At 40.1% G+C, this 21,592-nt stretch overlaps 4 protein-coding genes across 8 annotated transcripts in view; 1 reads left to right on the forward strand and 3 right to left on the reverse strand.

Moving 5' to 3' along the window:
• Positions 1-2,514: 2,514 nt before the first annotated feature.
• On the forward strand, positions 2,515-5,342 carry LOC115401242 (T-cell surface glycoprotein CD3 epsilon chain). The gene is made up of 5 exons (XM_030109478.1): positions 2,515-2,766; positions 3,162-3,344; positions 3,420-3,563; positions 3,977-4,029; positions 5,254-5,342. Exons 1-5 carry the CDS (start codon positions 2,703-2,705, stop codon positions 5,311-5,313), a joined length of 504 nt encoding a protein of 167 aa, XP_029965338.1. The 5' UTR covers positions 2,515-2,702; the 3' UTR covers positions 5,314-5,342.
• A 7,336-nt stretch (positions 5,343-12,678) lies between these two features.
• On the reverse strand, positions 12,679-14,325 carry LOC115400969 (T-cell surface glycoprotein CD3 delta chain). Of its 2 annotated transcripts, none has more exons than XM_030109063.1 (7): positions 14,241-14,325; positions 13,967-14,033; positions 13,820-13,840; positions 13,552-13,743; positions 13,337-13,480; positions 13,075-13,136; positions 12,679-12,982 (listed from the first exon to the last, which is right to left on the reverse strand). In XM_030109063.1, exons 2-7 carry the CDS (start codon positions 14,019-14,021, stop codon positions 12,929-12,931), a joined length of 528 nt encoding a protein of 175 aa, XP_029964923.1. In that variant the 5' UTR covers positions 14,022-14,033; positions 14,241-14,325; the 3' UTR covers positions 12,679-12,928. The 2 variants fall into 2 exon arrangements, with proteins under 2 accessions (XP_029964923.1, XP_029964924.1); XM_030109064.1 differs by having other exon boundaries at positions 13,967-14,030; positions 14,241-14,322.
• The window catches only part of sik3 (SIK family kinase 3), a 49,269-nt gene continuing 40,466 nt past the window's right edge, over positions 12,790-21,592 (reverse strand). For all 3 annotated transcript variants that reach the window (XR_003932842.1, XR_003932843.1, XR_003932844.1), the window contains one exon: positions 12,790-12,802. The gene's annotated coding sequence lies outside the window, so the exon portion shown is untranslated. The remainder of the gene's footprint in view (positions 12,803-21,592) is intronic.
• Positions 16,978-21,330, reverse strand: tmem25 (transmembrane protein 25). 2 transcript variants are annotated; one of them, XM_030109062.1, is made up of 9 exons: positions 21,293-21,330; positions 21,144-21,240; positions 20,708-21,052; positions 20,339-20,629; positions 19,615-19,746; positions 19,464-19,497; positions 18,719-18,828; positions 17,457-17,543; positions 16,978-17,369 (listed from the first exon to the last, which is right to left on the reverse strand). In XM_030109062.1, the coding sequence occupies exons 2-9, from the start codon at positions 21,220-21,222 to the stop codon at positions 17,296-17,298; spliced, it is 1,152 nt and encodes a 383-aa protein (XP_029964922.1). In that variant the 5' UTR covers positions 21,223-21,240; positions 21,293-21,330; the 3' UTR covers positions 16,978-17,295. The 2 variants fall into 2 exon arrangements, with proteins under 2 accessions (XP_029964922.1, XP_029964921.1); XM_030109061.1 differs by lacking the exon at positions 21,293-21,330 and having other exon boundaries at positions 21,144-21,249.

Here is a 21,592-nt window from a genome sequence, read left to right on the forward strand (position 1 = left end):
AGTTATTCAAATATCAAAATGATGAGGTTAGGTCTTCCAGAATATTTTATCGATTATTTTTCCACTTAGAGAAAAGGAAAGTGTGTTGAATCAAATGGAAATGCAGAAAAATGTGTAAAGATCCTCATTAGACTGCAGTCTAGAAGTAAACATATTGTTGATCATATTAGAACGTCACATGTATTACTATTAGTACCTGTTTGGTTCACATAAAAACTTTTGAAGTTCTTGTTAGATCTTAGGTCAGTGCACAATTACCCAAGATTTCAGAGATTATAAAAACAAAACTGCAGGAGATCTTTACTCGTCCCCCTGCAGTCACATGAGCTGTATGTCGTCCCACTTTACAGAAAACAGCTGAGCAGCTGTGACCAAATCAGTCTTAACTGACACATTGTCTGTAAAATAGCTGTGAAAGTTTACTATGATGTGAAACCAGACTGATATCTGCGAGGAACAGACTCACCACCCTTTATTATATGATAATAGAGATGGGAAAAGATAATAAAAGATTTGAGAGAAACTCTTTTTAATACTGGGGACACATATATTAGATATCAACTGGACTGGGCCTGTGAAAAGACAGCAGAATACAACAATGTTAGCAAAAATGTGTCAATTATTTTGAATTAGCAAATCAGAATCAGAGTAACAAAATCTAAAAGTGATTTATATTAGAAATAAGAGGACAAAATAGATAATAGAACAATACAGTGGATTATTAGTAAATGAAAATGCTGTAAAAACAAAAGTATATATAACAATCAACGTGACACATCTGCAAAAGTTTTCTAAAATTAAAAATTGTCATTCACTTCAAAGGTCTGCAAATCCTACCCAAAAAAATCCTAATGAAGAACTTGTGGACAGAGAGTACCTTACAGAGAAAAATAATGCAGACTTAACCTTAGAGCTCGTCCTGTGGGCCGGACTCTCCGTCTGGTGGGCCTGTTTTGGAACATGAGCTGCATGTCTGGTATTGCTCTTGCTAAAGTTTCAGAGTTCTGCATGAAAAAAAAGTGAAGATGAGCTACCGATGAGCCGCTCTGTCACTGTTTCAATAAACTCCTGTTGAATGAAGCTCATCAATACTGAACCAGCATTCAGCTGCATTCATAATCCCGAGCTGCATTAACAGCCTGAAGTAAACGTCGGCTTACAATAAAAAGAGCTGTCTGCATGCTGTCGGTTCATTTCTGCTTATAGTAAGTCTATAAATGTTTAAAAAATAACAAGCATTTAAATAATGTGCACACTATTACAGTGCAATGACACATTAGCAGGAAAACTAAAGTTAATCAGGTAACTTTTTTTTTATTTAATGTCACTAATAAAATAACTGCATCTCAGTTGTAACTTTGACTTTAAAAAAAACTCAGTCAGGTCAGCTAAATGTTGTTAAAGCCCCCGCTGCCTCCAAAAGCTGCAGATATATGGAATTTTCAGCAACCTTTTACTCAGAAGTCGTCTATGGACGATAACTGCACACCAATATCAGAACATTGAAAGAGCAATGATTCAGTCACTGTGGGTTTAGTATTCCGCTCTGATAGTGAGCTGGTGCGCCATACTGGCAGAAAAGTGTCCTTGAACCCGAAAGAAAGACCTTTTACATGAAAATGAAACATAACTTTTTTTCTTATTATTGATTTATATCTTGCACATTATACAATAAAGCTTCACCATAAAGTATCACTGCTGTTGGTCTATAGAAGTAACATATTCCTTCATGTCAATTTAAATCATGAAAAATACACATTTGCCATCTTCGGTGCAGCTTGCACTGATCCACCATAACGTACCCATCAAGGCTTCATCTCTAAATCTTATCTTCAGTATTCAATATTTGCAGCAACTGATGGATGATGTGTGTTTTAGGACAGGCAGGCATTTACAGCATCAACCGTACGTGGACATTATTTGCTCAGACCACCTTTTTCTCAATGATCTGTCGTCCAGCTCTGACGTTTGCCTCTCGTCGGTGAGTTCAGAGTTGTTTCTACCCAGCATAGACTGTTCTGCAGCTTTCTGCATGTTCTGAGCCTCATTTCTCTTGTGAAAGGTAAAAAAAAACTTGTGAAAAAGCAGCAGAAAAGGAGCCTCTTCTGTGGGATCATGTGCGTCTGTGAGGCTTGGCCACACTTTTCTGGTTATGTTTAAGAGACCTGCAGTATTTTACATGCTCTTCATATTTAGGCTCTAGCTGAGGTTCTTCAAATCCTTTTAATTGTGGATTTTTACTCGCTAGCAGCACATCTACTGTTCATTTGTTGTCGAACACTTTCCACCCAGATACCCCTCATGTTTAACTTCACCTGCTAACTCAGGATCAGATTGTTCAGATTGCTTTTGACAAGTGTTTTCATTGAGTTTGAGCTTCTTTTTTCTGTGGAAACATTCATGAGGCAATAGTTTCATTGTGATACTTCACTTTGAAGCTTAACTGTGAATTCATGTTGAAAAAAAAAACAGCTTCCTGTGGGGTGAAGCGTGTGTGTGTGTATGTGTGTGTGTGCATCAGAGAGAAAGACGGAAACACCTCGTCGACTTCTCTCCATGTTTCTGTCTCAACGAACAGCTCGACTAATCTGAACCATTTCTTCTAGATGATGATTAACAGAACGATTTGAAAACAGAGGAAACACACACAACAGGAAGAAAAAAAACACATTTGTAGAGATTATCTGAAGAAGATACGAATCATGGACGTCCACGCCGTGTTCATCATCTTCATCATGTTGCCAGCTGCTGTAAAGACTGCGGAAGGTAACTGTATAATTCTCTTTTATTGATAATAAGAAATGTTATTCTGAAGTCACAATAATGGGTTTATACTTGTAGACTTTAAAAAATACATATTGGTAGTGATATGATATGAGATTTTGAACATTTTAAAGACTTTCCTATATTTTCTTTTTTTTTTTTTTTGCTCCACATACCCATCAACTGTCTTCCTTCTTACCAGCGTCTGAACACGACTATGTTGTTCACTTTTACATTTTAAATAATCACTGCAAGTCCAGAATGGAAATGTTTTTGTTTGCATATGAATTTCCTACAATGTAACACAGTGATGGAATCATGATGTGCCCTTTAGAACGTGAATCTTGGTTAGCTATGATGTAAAGCAACAGTCACTCTTTATGTCTGTGTGTTTAAAGGGGTGAAATTCTGGAGGGACAACGTCACTCTGACCTGTCCAGAAGTAGGACGATGGTTTGAAAATGATAAACCGATTCCAAATGCAGAGACAGACGACACATATAAATTCACATATATGGACAAAGGCAAGTATCACTGTGAATACAGTGGCAAGAAGTATCAGTTCTACGTGGAGGGAAGGGGTGAGTACGAGCATCTTCTCATCTCTCCTCATCTGTTTGTCATTCTTGTGGAGCTGACGGTTCTTTGTCCTGCAGCGTGTAAAAACTGCTTCGAACTGGACGGTACTGTGTTTCTGGTGGTCATCATAGCTGACGTGGCGGCAACGGTGGTTGTAATGATGATGGTCTTCAAGTGCACCAAAAGGAAAGACTCAGCTGGACCCACCAAGACTTCCAGAGGTCAGAAGAGGTTAAGAAAATGAACAAGGAAGCTGAAAGATAACCAAATAAATGAAGGACAGTCTGAATTATAACTTTAAGCTTTAATTCAGTCTTTGATGAAGGTACAAATAAACCGTGAGGATCAAATTATGCTACATCTCATCAACTGGTTCCACACAAGTGGCCTGATTCAACTAGTTAACCCATGAGAGCATGCATGCAAAATAACATGTGAAACTGGGAAAATAAATGCAGCTTCAGAGGAATGAAAACACTTAGAGCATGAATTCCATCTTGAATTGTTCATGTCATCCAAACATCAAAATATATTAGTTTTAATTTAATGTTTTGACTGACTGAAAAACGACTTCCTGTCCAGGTTTTGATGCATTTTCATGCTTACTGACGCTCTTTCTGTCTTCGCCTTCCAGGACCCGGTAACTCTGGAGGCCGAGCTCCAGCTGTCCCGTCTCCTGACTATGAGGTGCGTTTTATATCACACTCATTTCAGTTTTAAACAATTTTAAACTACACCGCACTTCTGACATGTTTTCATCAGAAACAAACTTCAGGAGAGCATAATCCAGGAGTAGTGACTCTATCATTGTTTTAAATATAATTATTAGATATAACTTAATGAATGCAAAACATACCATCAATGCTGCCATTTTGTGGATGATGAAGTAGAGAAAAACAAACAAAACAATGCTTTTCAAAAACCTTGTATCGCCTTGTTAAATGTGGTTAATAATCAAAGAAAATATGTTTTTCTTTCCCATAGGCTGTAGGTGTCATATCAAGTAATTAAAAAAATAAATTATTTAACTATTTCTATGAAAAATATATGCAAATTTTTCACATTTTGATCTCATGATATTACAGCCAAAGTTGGGATGGAGAAAAAAGGTGAAACAATGAAAACATAAGAGCTGGAGGATCATTTTGTAACTATTCAGCTACAGTGGGAGACATGTAGTAACATAACTTAATATGTTAAAAAAAGATGCAACAATGCGCGTAAACTACAACTAACCAGTGTCTGGAATAAAGCTTTCTGACTTCCTTTTTATCTGGACTGGATGGCCATTGAAGCCATTGATGCATTTTCTGATGGCCAGCTGTTTTTAAAATAACATGGTTACTCACGTTCCTTTCTGTCACTTCCAGATTAACGATTAATATTGATAGTTCCAGCAAACAGGAACAATGAAGTGTGTAGGATTGTTTTAATTTCTTAAATCATAATGATGCAAGACAACTGTTGGCTTGTTCACTTTGACGCTGTTAATCACCAATAACTAAACGTAGTGTTCTCAAAAAAAAAAAAAAAAAACTACTACAAACTAATTTTAAAGCAGCAGTGCATGGAGTCTGGCATATTTTTGGTTAAAAAAGAGGTTTCCATGACACGTGCATACATGATACATCTCATTTCAAACTTGCACATCTACTTATAGAGTTTAAAACGATATATTTCCTTCAATTTTTTCAGACAGAAACGAGTAAATATGAGTTTTCATTGATGCAAAAAAGTGCCAGATACAAAACTTAAATGGAGACTTTAATCTGAGTTGGCTGGACTCACACCTGAATATTTAAATAATCAAAAACAAGCATCCTGAAGTGCAGTTTGATTTTACGTCAACAGGAGCAAACATCAGTTCTCATATGACTGTGATCGAACCACGTTCTTCTTTTGTTTCTCCAGATGCTGAACCCTAACACTCGCTCGGCCGACACTTACTCTGCAGTGAACAGGATGGGGTAGAAACAGGTCCGCGAGCCACCTGGTCATTGGTTTAAAGGCTGCACTGATGAAGACGAACACTCCACGGAGATCACCGTCCGTCGACCCCAGCGGCGTGCAGACCCCTGTTTCACCTGTTTAGAATTTGGAAAAGACATTTTACCCAAAAAGTCAAACAGCAAAGTTTTTTTCTTTCTTTTTTTGCCCTTGTTCACAGCAGGTAGAGTGTTTCCATCGTTGATGTCTTCCTGCCTCTGGGGCACAACAGAAGTTTACTGCATTTAATTTGTGGATCTCTGAGTAGAGTGGAAGTGGAACTGAAACCCACTCTGGGACGACTTTCTTTTGAGTTGTGAATCCCAGTTGAAACCTTTCGGCATCTGATCTGTGGGATTATGAAAATATCACTTGTATCGGTCAGTTTCAACTGAGTTTCCATCCTGGGTCTTCGTGGAGCAGCTCTGTCACAGTGCAGCCACCCAGGATGACAGATCAGATCAGGTCTTCACATTATCTGATCATCAGTTCTTCATAGAGTCAAAACCTCAATACATTTAGATTTAGTACTGGCTAGTTAGGGAACATCTGGAATCTGTTTCTACCTATTTAAATTTCTAGTCAGTTCTTGACCCCCTGAAAAGATTACTTATCTGCATTCGACACATCCTGGATATAGTTGCTGCTGCAATGAGGCACGGTCAGGAAGCAAGGGAACAGCTGGGGATTGATCAGGGGGCAGTCTGGGAACAACTGGTGAAAAGTCAGGAAAGAGTTGGCTTTGGCTGAGAGTCCATGCTTAAGATCATGAGAGTTGGAGTCAACAGAGGATTTTATTTTGACCACCTAAATGTCACATGCAACCGTCACAAACTCTCTTCTCTAACCTTCACTATTGCACATGATTTAATATCAATGAGTCATTCAGAGCAAATTAATTTAATTTTAGTAGAAGGGTTATAAACCAATGCTGTGAACTTCTGGCCTTTCAACGCTGTCGGACGTGTAGATGTGGACAAATAAAACTAAAACTATTTGCATCTACATCGCAACGGAAACTAACAACTATATTCGGCTTTGTTTCATAGTAGTATACACATGCTATCCATTTTTTTGTTTATATTTAACAGTATTTCACATTCTAATGACATGATGCATGTAATTTTCAAGCTTCTTTGGTATCGCTTCATCTGCAATGCATGGTGTGTATTTCATGTTTTTTTTCATTATATTAAAGCAGTAGTTCAGTTAGAAAGAAGGTTTTGGCATTGTGAAAAGAGTAAAAAGTGGTGTGATCTGTAAAAACAAAACACATCTGGATGAATTGACATTGTTCCTTGTAAAAATAATTTTAAAAAACAAAATATTATTAAGCTCTTTAAATATAATGCAATTTATGACAGTAGTGTTGGAAGAAATAGACGAATTGTACTGTAAAACCCACACCAGTGGAACATATAGTCATCATATCTGTCTCATTATTTTACATTGATACACTTGTTTTCGTTTAAATGTGCGTCACCATGACTTGAGACTGTAAATAACGGAAATTTTGTCTCAGACGTGTAAAAAGTTGCTGCATGAGCACGCTGACAGTTTAGCCTTTTTATTTAAGACTCTCGTCTTCCTCCTTTGATGTGCTGATCTTCTCATGTGTCACTAATGAAATAAAACCGCCTGTCAGCTCTGCTCTTGATTTCTTCTTGGTTCATGGTTGGAAACGAGACTGCGAGGGCTCCACAGATGTACGTGAAGCGGCGTCAAAACCGCAGCTCATATCCGCACAGCTCGCCACCACCACCGCCGCCACCCTTAAAGCACACAGTCACCAGGCAGTCTTCATCGTACTGAGAGTGTGTCCTGTGTGACAGTACGTGCCTTTTCAAAAACATTTGACGCATCGTTGAAACAATCATACAGGGTGGAAATGTCTTGTCATGTCGTGTTTTTCGGCCTTTTTGCTGGCATCGTCGTCCTTTTCCCATCAGTGACCGAGAACAGCTGCTCTCATGGAAACCAAAACAAGCCAAATAACAATCTCCTCTTTCTAAAAACTGCTTGTGACTGATGAGTCTGTCGCAGCATGAGAGGCTTCGAAGTGTTGCGTTTAGTGGAAACACTCCCACACTTACAGCTGGGTTATCTTCATTTACATCTGCAGCGTGTTTCTGTGAGCCAGAAGAAAAGAGGATTTGGGGGGGGGGGTTAGTTTTCATTCTGCTACCTGACTTCGTTGAAGTCAAACCGCTCCCACACACAGACCTACATCTGCTCATCTGTCTGTGTGATCCGTGCACGCGCCGGCGTGAACGGCGTGCACTGAGTCACGAGCATTTCATGTGTGTGTGTGTGTGTGTGTGTGTGTGGGCCCATCGGGGTTGTGCCGTTCAGCCGAGCTGTCAGAAGCTCCACGGTTTGATCTCCTCGCTCTTCCTCGAACAAAACTGCAGCGCGGAGTCGAAGAGGAAGACGAGTCGCGATCAAAGAAGTGAAGATATTAGATTATCTGACAGGGAGGCCTCCTCACAAATCAGTCCGCCTCTCCGCCTCTCCCACTCACGTTCTTTGTTACTATTCCATCGTCAACCTCTCCTTCTTACCTTTGATTTAAAAATCACTCTCTATCCTTAGTTATTTATTTGCATTGTTTGTGCATCAGCGCGGCACTGTTATAGTTAATTGAAAGCTTTGAGAACACTGCTCCTCTCCTCACTGCCTGGATTTGAAATACTGTAGTTGATTAACGTGTCTTCACTATGAGACGATGAGCCGACTGTCATGTATGTGATGAAATGACAGTTTTCGTCTTAGACTTGGTGAAAGCATCTCCTAGACCGGCCCATAACTTGGAAAACCGCCATTACAGATTGAATTAATTGGAAATATTGCAAGATACAGTTCCAGCATAAACACTGAAATTCATCCTCAAGTGTTCGTCATTAACTATGAATAAGAATTTATATATGCAATTTGAAAAATAGCAATAATACATTAAACGTTTTAAAAATCCATTAGAGCTTTTCGTTCAGCTGCAGTATATGATCTCGATATGCTCTGGGGCAGAACCGGCAGCCCACTGAAATAAACTAATTGAAGTTAAAATTAATAGTTTAAAAAAACAAGCTGTTTGGAAAACAAAACACATGTACAAAATAATAAACAATAGAATAAGATAATACATTTGTTGGCGTGATTACCACAAACTGCTGGAAACCACAAGCCGTATCAGAGAAAAGCTCACAAAGTTGGTGGGAATCGAGTTTGAAGTCATTGCACAGTGTACTGCTTGCTGATTTTAATCTGTCTTTATTACTGCCTGTGGAAAAAACTACAAAGCATCCTGGAGCTAATATGCGTGCTACAGAAAAGAGCAATGACAATAGACCGTGTAGGCTGAAAAAAAACACACAAGTCCACTGTTTCTAATGTCAAACTCCTTCAAATTCATAGATTGTTTGAATAATAAGATCACAAACATGTAGTAAGTCAGAAATAAGCTGTTGTGTAAACTATACAGAAATGTTCATGGAAAAGGAAAGTCCCTATTGTGAGATAATGTTGTCAAGTTTGTGAAACGGTTTTTATCACTGAACAATACAGGGGAGCTTCAAGGTCCATCGAGTGTCACATCTTCCCTGATGGTTAAATTAATAAAAGTTTGTCTTAAACGATAATTCTTGCTAATGGTGACCAACATGAATAATAGTGAATAATATTGACAACCTGGAAGTTGATGATTGCTTAGATTATATTTTAATCTGTAGATGTTTCTATTGCATATGTATTTTTTAACTGTTTCTATTTTTGATATCTTCTAAATGGCTGTTTCATCTGTTTGTTTTTTTTTAACCTGTCCTGTCCAACATGGAAAGCAGCAGAATGGAGGTCTGGCTGCTGTTAGGTGCCCAACAGATTTGGTCTTCCAAGAGAAGCTTATAAGTATCAAGCTCCTCTTGTTAACATGCTTTTTTTGAATTTCTTTTATTTATTTTGAGTCCTGATATATGAGACTGCTGCAGCTGGACTAATGGGGACAGAAAGACAGGTACAGAGACAGAAAGTGAAAGAAACAAACAAGTGAACAGGCTTGCATAAAACTATGACAGAGGGCATCCGACGAACTTTTGCTGGAGAATATAACTGGTAGTGAACTGGGGCGTGCAAACTGAGAATACAGGTATGAAATTACACCAGAGCATCAGGGGAGGACTAATACAGATCACCATTAGTCAAACCCACCACAAGAAAACAAGGTAACTGAGTCCACATGCAGAATATGAAGAGTGATTAAAGATCATGCAAATATGAGAGTGATCATGCATGTATGACCTCGGACCCCTGAGAAGATCAGAAGCAAGTCAGAGAGGCCTTCAGGGCCCAGACAACCGACGGCCATCCTAGAGCCCAGATCCAAGTCACTCCCCCAGGCAGACGTCCACACACCGGTCCAGAAGAGGGCAGAGGAAGACGCCTTCCTGTTTGATCTTCTAACTCCATCTCCGTCTGTGCTTTGCTTCATCCGATGTTACACTGACCATCTTCATGAGTTCCTTTTTCTACTCTATCCACTGTGGCTTCACTGACTTTCATTTCAGATTATTCTCCACCTGCCTGCACCCAGTTCTCAATACAAATTGCAATATAATATTATCTGGCAATGAGCAATCAAAAAAAACCTTTAGAACATTTACTTACAAGTCTGTCACTCTAACAGATTGGAACTTTATAGTAATCAGAGGACCAGCTACAGTGCATAAATAAAGTAAAATACATGTGATAAATACTGTGTACAAGACAGAGAAGCAGTTCAAAAAAAGGTTTGCTCTCGTCTTGTGAAATTATGCAATTCAACAATGCTCTGCAGAATATGAATAAAAAGAGAATGCCAAAGAAGTAAAAAAAAAAAATCCACAAAAGAATTTCACATTTAGCTGTAAAAAGTGAGAAAACAAGAGAAATATTGAAAGTGAGAAATGATTAATTAGATTTCATAAGTAAAAACATAAATATAGATCTCTATCAAAGAGAATAAACACAGAGAATAATATGCAAATTTATCAAAATGCATCACTTCACAAAAGTAGTTTTAATGTGCACACAAGTATGCTTTTCTGGTGCACACATACCATTTCATGAAAAAAAAAAAACAGTTTGCATTGAAATGTATTTGTAAAATTTATATTTTAAATAATAATTTTGGTAACACTTTATTTGAAGCCCTCCTGTATAACACATTATAAGTACATTTATAAATCATTATAATTCCATTATAACACATGTAGCTACAGTTATAAACATTCATAAATGATCATAATGCCAGGACCAAACCCTAACCCTATGCTGTATAGTGAGTTATAAAGCATTGTGATCATTTCTGAGTGTTTATAACCACTTAGAATGTGTTATACCGGGTGCTTCAAGTAAAGTGTTACCATAATTTTGAATTTACAGTGTTTTTAATGGGTGAACCTCGCCACAATATTATGTCGATTTTAGTGATTTTTCTGGTGTGATTTATCACGAGCATGGTTCTGTGTAGCAGTGCTGGTTCTCTTCAGAGGAATATGCCGCACCATGAAATAAAGAAGTGCATGAAGACTCTTCCCCTCGTCGCCTCAGTAAATGACACTGAAGTAGTCTTTTAACATATTAGCGCTGATTAGCAGGTAGAGTGAGATAAGTCTGCATTTTCCAGCTGACATGAACAACACTTTTTTTTCTTTTTCCACGACTAAATACAAAAAAAGGAATTGTGACTCAGATCTGTGTCTCACCCAGGGGTGGGCAACTAATTTTCCTAATGGGCCACATGAGACATAGGAATTATCATTTAATAAAAAGCAGTTTTGAACATGAGAAACTGTTACTTTGCAACAATTTTATTAATAAACCTTTTGTCTGGAAATCATTAATGGCCAAAAATGTGTCCATTTCAGATGTAATTAAGCCAGCAACAATAGTCATTTTAATTTGATTCAGGATTTCCCAGTGGCATAGGCCAAAGGCCAGTCAAGCAGAGATAAAGGGTCACATATGGCCCTCAGGCCTCATGATTCCCAGGTCGGGTCTCATCCAAAGCAAAACTCAATCTCAGAAGCGTCCTTCATGATTTCCTTAAAATTTACCATTGCTGATAGCTACAATCTAAAATGCTTGTGCAAGTAAAAATAGGTGCAATCATGATAATATGTGGAAGATGAGACACACTATCCACAATGCTTACTTTCATGATATTGAGAGAGACATATTGGGAGGGTGATAAGATAAATTATTACTGCTCAACATTCTGTCAAGTTTTCTAAAATCTGAAAACGCTTGTTAATGAATGTGTCTGTTTTCACAGTGTTTGAAGGAGAATTGTTTTGAAGCCTGCTGAATCTATTGTAATGAAAGACAGTTCCACAGCTGGACCTCAAAGACTTTTATTTGTTGACTTCATAAGAGATTTCCTGTGTTGTACCTCAAATCTTCACACCTTCTCTGTTTTTGTTTTGCTGGCACATTTTTGTGTTTGTGGGGTCTCAACGATTCAATTGTTGGCTCCATTGCGAAACGCAGTACTTTACAGCTTGTAAAACTCTCATTCAGACGCTCCTGTTTACATGAAATGTCACATTGTGTTTTTGGGATTGTGCAACTTTGCACTCTTCATGTAGAAATTAAATTCAGGCACACTGTTTCTCAACCTCAAACCCTGAATTCAAAACTGAACGCTCAGCATATAGAATGTTTTTTGGCTTTATGTAGTCAACATAGAACAGAGGGCTTCAAATGTCATTATTTACTCTTTAACTTCCTGCTCAATTGTTTGACTGAGAGGTTTTCATTGTTTTCCATGAGACACTTGATGAACTCAAGCTGATTAAAATCATCAATGACTTTTATTTGCAGTGTGTCAAACCACTACTGTCAAACCTTTTGTTCTTAAGTTGTTAGAAACAGCAAAACATTTATTTTACTATTTTTGAGAATTTTTAAAGTCAAGAGTAGTTTGCAATACTCATTATTAATGAGGAAAATTATTTAGAATGCAATGAAACATTAAATAATGAAATGCAATAAGACAATAAAACTAAAAAGCTGCATGGAAAGTTACATTTTCTATAGAGCTGCTATGTTACATCTAAAAAATCTGAAAACATTGTACTGCGGCAGATGTGATCGAGTTAACAAAACATGGAAATCGCTCATTGCATGTCCAATAGTTCTTTACTTTTAATATTTACAGTGAAATCACAACAAAATGTAAATGTTAATTTCTAAAGCAAAAAGAACAATAGCATTTTTGACAATCCTTCATCGATCTCCTTCTCTTTCACAGGGCTCATTACCTTGTTACCCCTGCCTCCAAACCCAACCCACACCCCTCACCCCCACCCCCCACCCCGCCTCCTGCTCCTTCCAAGGTTTTTAACTCCACAAAGACAAGCAAGATAAACATAAACACACACTACAATATGTTATACTTGGCAAAACAGTTTTCATGTGGGCAAAATAACAACAAAAAATAAGCCTCCATGGTGTCATCAGAGTATTTCACAAACACGGTGAAAGCAGATTTAAACAAGCTATGGAGATTGATTTTAAAAAAAAAGAAAAAGAAAAAACAACAACAAAAAAACCCTCTTGAGTCCTTCTATCATTTTCTGTGGATCTTGTCGTACTCGTCTTTGGGGGATCTGAAATTCAGGCGCTGTGGGAGAAAGATATGTCATTTTGTTTGGTTATTTATTGGTTAATTCTGGATGTGAAGAAGAGCTGTGCTTGTTGGAGCCACCGGCTCACCTGGTAGGGGTCACTTGAGGCTCCTATTGGTTCACGGGGCCGGGGGGGCAGCCTGTCGGACCCTGAAGAACCAAGACATCAAGTTAAACGCCGATAAACTTGCAGATTTTAAATTCAACACGTGAAATGCATGTGCTTCATACTATAAATGTGTATAAAATGATACAGATACAGACGATAATGATACAGATGTTCATCTCACAGTTTGTGTTTAAGACTGCGTCAGATCAAAAGATTAGACAGATGGTTTGATAGTCGTTACTTTTGCTGCTGGGTGTGGCGACGCCACTCCGGACGACGGAGGCGAACAGATAGACGGCGACTCCGACCACAGCGGTCGCCACCACCTCGCCGATGGCCAGGCCTGCGATGGAGGACGTGTCCAGCTCGATGCAGTTGTCACAAGCTGGAAACACGAGCACCACTTCAGCACGTCAGCCCGCATGAACCATCCTCACACTGACCTGCAGAACTTACTGCGAAACTTCACATAGATTGATATGTCTTGAGGAGAATTCTCGTGAGTAGCATTGACACACGTGTACTCCCCCGACTTCTCGTCCTTGTACGGCAGATGCAGAGTATTCTTGTCTGTTTTGCTGAATGTGAGGCCCGTGGGACAAGTCAGCTCAATTCCATCATACACCTCTCTCACAGTTATTGTCGCGTCTGTTAGGGCAAAAAGAAGCATTAAAAAATGAACACTAAGCTGCTGCTTTGGGTCATTTTCAACTTTTCTTCTTACCTGCACCGGTGTTCACACATGCTGTGGGAGAAATTTTGAAAGAAAAAGTTATTGTAAACTTTATTTAAGATTTTTAAATGGGTTTTGGAGATATTAGAAAACCGAATCACCACAATGAGACTTTGGATTTCGCATCGGATTCCTTACCTGTCCATGTCCAGAGCAGCAGCACACAAGCGTGTGAAAATAACAGGCGCTTCATGGTGTGTCTCTGCTGAAGACAATAAAACAACCTGAGTTTAGACGCCATCTTCTGCTTTGAGGCAACCATTTCACACTGACTCACAAGGAACTGAGGGCGAACGACAACATTCAGAGTGAAAATATGAAAAAGAGTGATTTCAAAAAGCGCCATGATTGATGTTACACAGCATTAATGAAAAAAATCAAAAAGCCAAAGAGTTTAAACAGAAATACTGACCTTGAAATGAAGCGTGTCTCAAAGCATCCAGTCTCCTCTCAGCAGAAACCGTTCAGTCAGACGTCGAGTCTTCAGAGGAGGAAGTAAGTGTGATTGGTTCCTTTTCTGTCTCGGCAGGCTTTGTTCATTTGTGCGTGTTGACTGTGTGGTTTACGTTTGCCTTGTTCAAAAATTATTAATAAACTGCAGCTTTTCTCAGCATTTTCAAAGGTTTCAAATCAGGAATTACTGTTTCGTACCCTTCCTGTTTTCACTGGTGTCTTCATGTAGAAGTGTGTTTTCGATATTTAGGACATTTACAGCAGAGGATCCTCAGTTCATTCACCAGTTTGTTAAAACACATGGAGAGCTGCTTTCAGGGTGCAGAAATGAAGGAAATACAGCCATTTAGTGTAAATGAAATCTGATGGTAAATTCTCCAAATATTACAGACAGACCAAAGAGATTTATCATCACATTAAGAAGTGACCTTCACTGTACATGTTGCTCTGACCCTGTCTATGAGGAAACAGGGAAAAATGCAACTTTTTGAAAATGCTTGGGCTCCGTTGAAAAACACAACTTTTCTGAAACACTGCTATTGCGCATGCACACCACAGATAAACAGTGTAAACAGTGTAACAAGCAAGGAGTAGGGAGGTAAATGAGGCACAGCCGACAACAATAATCATGAATCAGGGAGGCATCACAGAGGAGACAAGACGGCGGAGTCAGCAGCAGAAAACTCGACAGACATGGGACATAAAATAAACTTAAGCATAGAATTCAGTGACAAAAAAAAACAAATAAAATGACATGAAGCATAACTGGATGACATGAGATTTAAGTTTGAACATCAATTATAACACATGACTAGAAGTAATAATGAGAAAAATGACTGGAGGAGGACTCGATCACTACATCACATAAAACATTAGAAAAAGTGAAACTTCTGGAAATCAGAAATGATGAACAACCACAGCAACTCCTGATATGTTGATTAATACAGAAATAATAATACTTCAATCAAATGCGTCCAGTTTAAGGAAGAGTCTCCTGGTGAAAGATGACTGTGCTGAATAAATTCTGGAGAGGAGCTGGAGGGAATTTACTGGACTGGAGGACGACGCAGAGTTTATTACATATGAAGTTAAAGATACATATATTAGAGAATTCAGATAGAACAGTAACGACACAGAGGGTTTATTATTACAGGTCTGAGGAACCGACCCTCATGAGGATGGATCACCCGTCTCAGTTAGAACATGATGATGGCTTGATGGCTTCCAAACTGTTTGACTCACTCATGGATCAAACTGTCTGTCGTGTGATGAACGGGAAGAAAAAGCTGAAAGTGTAGACAAGTGGTCGACTCAGTTTTTGATCTTGTTGATGAAAAGATTAACACTACCTCATCATTAAACAATGAAGCCTAATTGAAATATTAACATATTAAAATATTATAAACGCACATCCAGGTTGTAAGATGAACGTTAGGTACATTTTCAGATATTGTTGCATGTTGTCTCTCGAGCTGTCAGCCAACATCGTTTGTCTGTTGAGACATCAAGTCATTTCTCTAATATCCAGTAAAAAAAAGAAAAAAAAAATGTCCCTCAACACGCTAATACAGATGGTTTGTCTGCATTCTGCATAATTATCGTCAATAGTTTGAGGATGTTTCAGCATTTCTTTGTAACTGCAATCTTAAAATTATTCTGTTAAAGCAACTATTAAACAGTTTTTCTACTTTTGGCTCCAGAAAAACAGAATAATAAAGATGTTATTTTTGACTTGAGCATAAATGTGAAATGCAAAATGAGAGAATCTTCACAATGAAAGAAAAGCAGTGGTTCATTAAAAGTTTTTGCTCTTTTTATCATATCATAACGTTATTCTTCCATTTACAGAATACAGATCGATATGCTGTTTTTTAAATATATAGGAAAATAAACATCTGTGTTTAATACACTTTTTAAGGAAGCTTTTGAGGACAGTATTGTTCCGCTATCGGTACTGGTGATAACAGCGGACAAAACTCTCATTCTTCTTTCTGCTTTGTTTCTCCGCTCTAGACGTGAAGTTTCATCCAGCACTGAGCTGAAATGACTGATAAATGTTCATCCCCCCCCCCTGTCTGTCGACGTGCTACGAAGAGTGGTGAGAAAAAGCCGATTGAAGGAGACAGTACCCACAATGCACCTCCTTTTCCTGTTTGTAGCAAAGCCACAGCAACCTGTGACCCAGAGCGAACACCTGGCCAACACACAACCTCTCCGAGCATCTAATGTCTTTGTTACTGACACACACACACACACACACACACACACACACACACACACACACACACACACACACACACACACACACACACACACACACACCTCCCTGAACCTTCCTCAAAAACCTTCATGAGATGTGTATTTCCACATCAGAGCGCCCCCTGGTGAGAGCCAAATGAAACTACAGCACATCGAGCCCTGGTTCAGTAAGATCTTTATTAGACGTCCTCTTTTATACACATATACATATGCATACAAATATACAGTACATGACACGCTGCATGTCCATACCCACATATTAATCTATAATTATACACATTCTTATTCAGATGATTATTGATCGAAATGTCAAAGGTCACGGTAACATTCTGGTGTTAGCGGTTAATGCATTCCAGTGATGCAGCAGGGAGGAGGATGTTATGCTCAGGTGGTTAAAGGGAATCATGTCAAAGCATACTGATTAGAAGCTTTTTTTTTTTTAAACATATGAAGGCAGGGGATCACACTTTGCTTTGTTGAGACAACACATCAGCAGTGGAAACACCCAAGTACGCACACGACGAGGACACATCCAGAGGTTTGGACGCCTGAAGTTCATGTCGATGATTCGGGGAAGCAGAGGATGAAACCTCCAGTTCGTCTCTGCTCTGTTCGAAGGACTTCCGCATGCACGTACACTTTATGTTAGTGTTGCAGTTCTCCAGACCGGCCGAATTTTCAAGATCTTGGTCTTGACTTGACTCGGGTCAGGTGGTCTGGACAACAACACGACATGAGGGTCTCTTCCCGGTGGGTCAGAGCCAGATCTCCTCGCTGCTTGTGCTGTTCACCTTATAGATGTATCCCACCATCGGATATCTGGCGAACCCTGGGAAACACAATGTAAACAATCAATACAATTTAAGTATAAATAATGGGGAAAAAAAAGGAAAAAGCTGCGGTGTGCATCCCCGACCTCTGGCGGCGTAGGCTAAAGACAGATCTTCCTCCTCTTCCTCTTTTTTCTGCTCTCCCACGCTGTTCTGCTGCGCGGTCTCACGAGCTTCCAGAAACATGGAGGACACAGGAGGAGTTAAGACAACACGAGGAAGATCCACGAGGGACAGTTTGAGAAAAACACACTTTCTTTTACCTGTTTCAAATTAAATTCCAGAAAGTGATATTTTCCTCACAATCGTTTGATGAAACAAAGCGGCCACAAACTGTAGCCACGCTACGAGCTATCCAACATGTTGGGAGCTTTTAATTCACATGAGAGAGAAGGCACGGACTGTCTTTTGTGTGGACATTTAAGACACATATCTTAAATGGGAGAGGAACCAGAAGAATTTCATCCATTGTAATGTAAAGCATCCATTAGTAAGAAATGCAAATGAACAAAATTTGATAAAGACATAAAACTGCATTATCATAAATCAAAAACATTTTGTACGAAGGGCCGCAAAGAGACTACACTCCCACAAAACAGTCATAAAGAGGTTCTTAGTTAAACTGAAACATAAATTAATTCAAAAAACAATTGTGGAAATAATGAATTATAAAATACTTAATATTATTGTAATTAAATTGTATTTTGGGTTATTTTATGACTATATCTTATAGTGCAGGACATGTAATCTACTTTTAAGATAAAAAGTTAAAAATATGTACACCTTCACTTTTAATTCATATTCAAACCTTTTGATCTGCTCTCTTGTACCTAATAAGGTTTTATTTTAAAGGGGGAAAGTTTACATTCATATTTCTTTACTACAGTGTTAGTTTTCTGTTCTTAGATATTTATTCTTTTTCTGGTAACAGTGATCGAGTGGGTGGTGTTGGAAAGGTTATTAAATGCAGCTGAAAATGAATGAAATCTTTTTGAAAACTTTCAAGGCTCAGATGGCGAAGAAGGTCATCTTGACACATTGTGCAGATTCCAACTCTCATTTAGGTTGCAGCACGACGGCGAACCCAGAACCTCCTCCTGCATGTGTGTGTGTGAGTGTGTGTGTGGGTTGTATGAATACACAATGTGAGTAAAGATCATTCACTTTTACTACTTTTTTTTATTTCAATTGAGTTATATCAAACAAATTGAACAGTAGTTGTACTTCAGTACAAATTCTTAGGTGTTTCTTCCATTTTCTGTTACAATACTGAGAATTTCTTAATGTTTACACACTACATGTGTGCTGTGTTCGACCTCTGATAGTCAAACCGAGGTCAGTCCTTTACCTTTTCTCAAACTGCTGAGGTCGTGGAGCTGCATGTTGGACGGCAGAGACATGTTCTCTCTGGGGATGTACGTCTTATCAGCCTTCTCTGTCTTCAGATTGGCTGAGTCACTGCGAGGGGAACAAGGAGTGATATCAGACTTTGGATTAGGAGTGTTATCGACCTGCAGGATGGGCTTAAAGTATTCCTGAGAGCAGAAAAATGCTTTCATCAGTGCTTTCCTATCAATCTGGTAATGTGCCGACGTGGAATTTATGTGGCGTCGAGGCGCGCTGCATGCAGGAGAAGTTCGAGTATCGCAGGACAGACAGAAAGATACACGCTGCAGTCCTCCACGATAATGTGCTGATAATGTATAAATATATGAAACACAAAACATAGCACAACACGTCCTGTAATTACATAACATGAAAAGTGAAAAGAAGTGATATTTTAAAGGCATATTGTGAGATTAATCACTATTAAAGAAATGTTCATTGACACTGTGATTTTTGCACCGTTTGCATATATGCAGAAACAATGACCAGTCAAACAACTGGCACTGATGTTTGTATGCATGAAGGAAAGCTGAGGATCCAACTTGTGATAAAAGTCATCTAAGCTGATTGTTTTTAAAATCCTTCACTGGAACTTTTTATGTATTACTGTCACTCATGTTTCTGACTGGCTGGAATCCGCCCTCTCTGCTGGCCTGCTTTACTTCCTGTCGAACATCCAGCGCCATAAGTCCAGCTGTATTACTTACCTCTTCTTGGCCATGAGGATCTCCACGGGCTCGTCTGCAACAGAATGAGAGGAAGGGCGTGAGGGTGCTGGAGGATGTACTAGAACAACAGAGCGCGTCGCGGCCACAGGTTTTTCCAGTCGATGTTTCCACCGGCCGGAGGAGCGCTCACCGATGGACTTGCTCTTGTTTTTTTGCATGAGGCAGAGAACTATCAGACTGAGGATGAGGAGGGCCATGAAGGCCATGGCTCCGCCGGTCACGATCCCCAGCATGGGGACCTCCACACGGGACTGCAGGAACTCTGGAGAGGCAGGACGGAGGCAGGGAGGCAGTTCATTTACAGCTTAATTATTCTCTTTCTGTCTCCAGAAGACTGAGCTGAGTCTCGCTGAACGCCATGATTCGTCCGACACGACTGCAACACCTCGTCCTTTTTTTAATACATAATAAACATATAATCAGTTCATCGTGGGATTCAGAGATGCTGCTGACGAGTGTATTATGCCCACTAAGACCAACTGGATTACAGTTTCAGTTCTTCTTCTTATACCAATGGAGCCACCGGCTCCATTGGTATAAGAAGAAGAACTGAAACTGTATCGTCGTCAATCATCGTCCACAAAACAGAACCTGGAAGTTTGAGTTGTACGCCACTGCGATATGCTTTTCTACAGTTATCTGAGTATTTTATTTCCACGTTTTTTTCTGATCAGGCTTTTCCTTGGCACCTCTCCCACAGAGGTCGAATGTCTGCATGCAGTTCAGCACCAGTTCTGCTGACTCCGATGTGGTTTTTGGTTTCTGAGAGACACTTCTGGGTCGAACTCTCTGCTCTCGGACTGATCATGTCTGCACAGGATGGAAAGTAAAGTAACTTCTGAAAAGTCGCTCACCGGCCAGCGTGAGGTTGCTTTGCGCCGTTCCCACACTGTTGCTGGCGTTTAATGAGACGTTCCCCTGCAGGCTGTTGAGTGTGACCTTCAGAGAGTGATTGGTCAGCCAGGGGTAGCTTCGGGAGTCCAGGATGAGGAAGTCAGTGGTGTTGGCCACCAGGCGGCCGGACTGGTCCACAAAGTTGATGGTGGCGGGCGGGTTGGAGCGTACCAAGGCGAAGAGGACCAGGGCGAGGCCCGGGTCTGAGGTCTCGCTGTACTGGGCGTTCACCCTGAGGATCTCTGGCTGGACTGCGGCACAGAGGACGGGAGCAGAAACGAAATGCAGACGCCACAACGCAAACACAGAGCTATCTGACAAGCACTCACACTGGACATTGAGTGTGACCGTGGCGTTGTAGCTCTCGCCTGTGCTGGGGTTCGACGCCACACACACCAGCTCCCTGTCCCACTTTCTGGCCCTCAGAGAGAAGGTGCTGTTCCGATTGGCCACGGGCCTTTTGACGCCGGGACCCCTCTGAGTGCTCGTCACCAGACGGCCCCGCTTCATGACGGGCTCCATCTGCTGCTCTCCGTTCAGGTACCAGGTCAGTACGGGGGGGGCGTGGGGGTCCCAGCTGTCTGTCTGGCAGCTGAACTTGTGTGTCATGTTCTCCTTCAAGGTCAGAGCCGCGTGGTGCCGGCCGTCTATCGTGGGGCCGTTCTCAACCGCACCTGCGGGAGCGAGAGCGCAAACGAAACGCTAGAAATGGAAAACTGAAGCGTAAGAACAGAAAGAGCAAGTCTGGTGATTTCGCCGTCTTACCCGTCCATGACAAGGCCAGCGTGTGAAGGAACACCACAGCAGAGCCCGACGCCCATCCTCTGACAAACACACACTCCATACTGGCTCAGCGGAGCACCACACACACACACACACACTCGCACGCACACACACACACACACACACACACACACACACACACACTCCTACACCTACCTGCTGAGACAAAAAAGTATTTCATTCAGTTTATTACATCAATTTTAAAGTGTTATGCAATAAAACAAACTTTAAGGCATTTATTCTGAAACACTCACAGAATTTACTACACAGCTTCATGTGGTTTGGTTTGCAGCAAATCAGAGCCCAAATCCTCCAGCATGCGTGTGCATGGAGATCATTTCTGCTGTGGGGTTTTGGAAGGGATTTGCCAGGATGACCACGGATTATAAACAATATACACACTTAGAGGACCTCTGGTCAGTTTTCCAATA

The sequence above is a fragment of the Salarias fasciatus genome, chromosome 14, assembly GCF_902148845.1.
Source record: "Salarias fasciatus chromosome 14, fSalaFa1.1, whole genome shotgun sequence".
Lineage (NCBI taxonomy): Eukaryota > Metazoa > Chordata > Actinopteri > Blenniiformes > Blenniidae > Salarias > Salarias fasciatus.

Coding starts and splice junctions, on each gene's coding strand:
- LOC115401242 (XM_030109478.1), top strand. CDS start 2,703: ATGGACGTCCACGCCGTGTTCATCATCTTCATCATGTTGCCAGCTGCT. Junction 2,767..3,161: donor TGCTGTAAAGACTGCGGAAG/GTAACTGTATAA, acceptor GTGTGTTTAAAG/GGGTGAAATTCTGGAGGGAC. Junction 3,345..3,419: donor GTTCTACGTGGAGGGAAGGG/GTGAGTACGAGC, acceptor TTTGTCCTGCAG/CGTGTAAAAACTGCTTCGAA.
- LOC115400969 (XM_030109063.1), bottom strand. CDS start 14,021: ATGAAGCGCCTGTTATTTTCACACGCTTGTGTGCTGCTGCTCTGGACA. Junction 13,841..13,966: donor GCTGCTCTGGACATGGACAG/GTAAGGAATCCG, acceptor TTTCTCCCACAG/CATGTGTGAACACCGGTGCA. Junction 13,137..13,336: donor CGCCACACCCAGCAGCAAAA/GTAACGACTATC, acceptor TTGGTTCTTCAG/GGTCCGACAGGCTGCCCCCC.
- tmem25 (XM_030109062.1), bottom strand. CDS start 21,222: ATGGAGTGTGTGTTTGTCAGAGGATGGGCGTCGGGCTCTGCTGTGGTG. Junction 20,630..20,707: donor GGTCACACTCAATGTCCAGT/GTGAGTGCTTGT, acceptor TCTGTGCCGCAG/TCCAGCCAGAGATCCTCAGG. Junction 18,829..19,463: donor ATCCTCATGGCCAAGAAGAG/GTAAGTAATACA, acceptor TTCCCCTCGCAG/TGACTCAGCCAATCTGAAGA.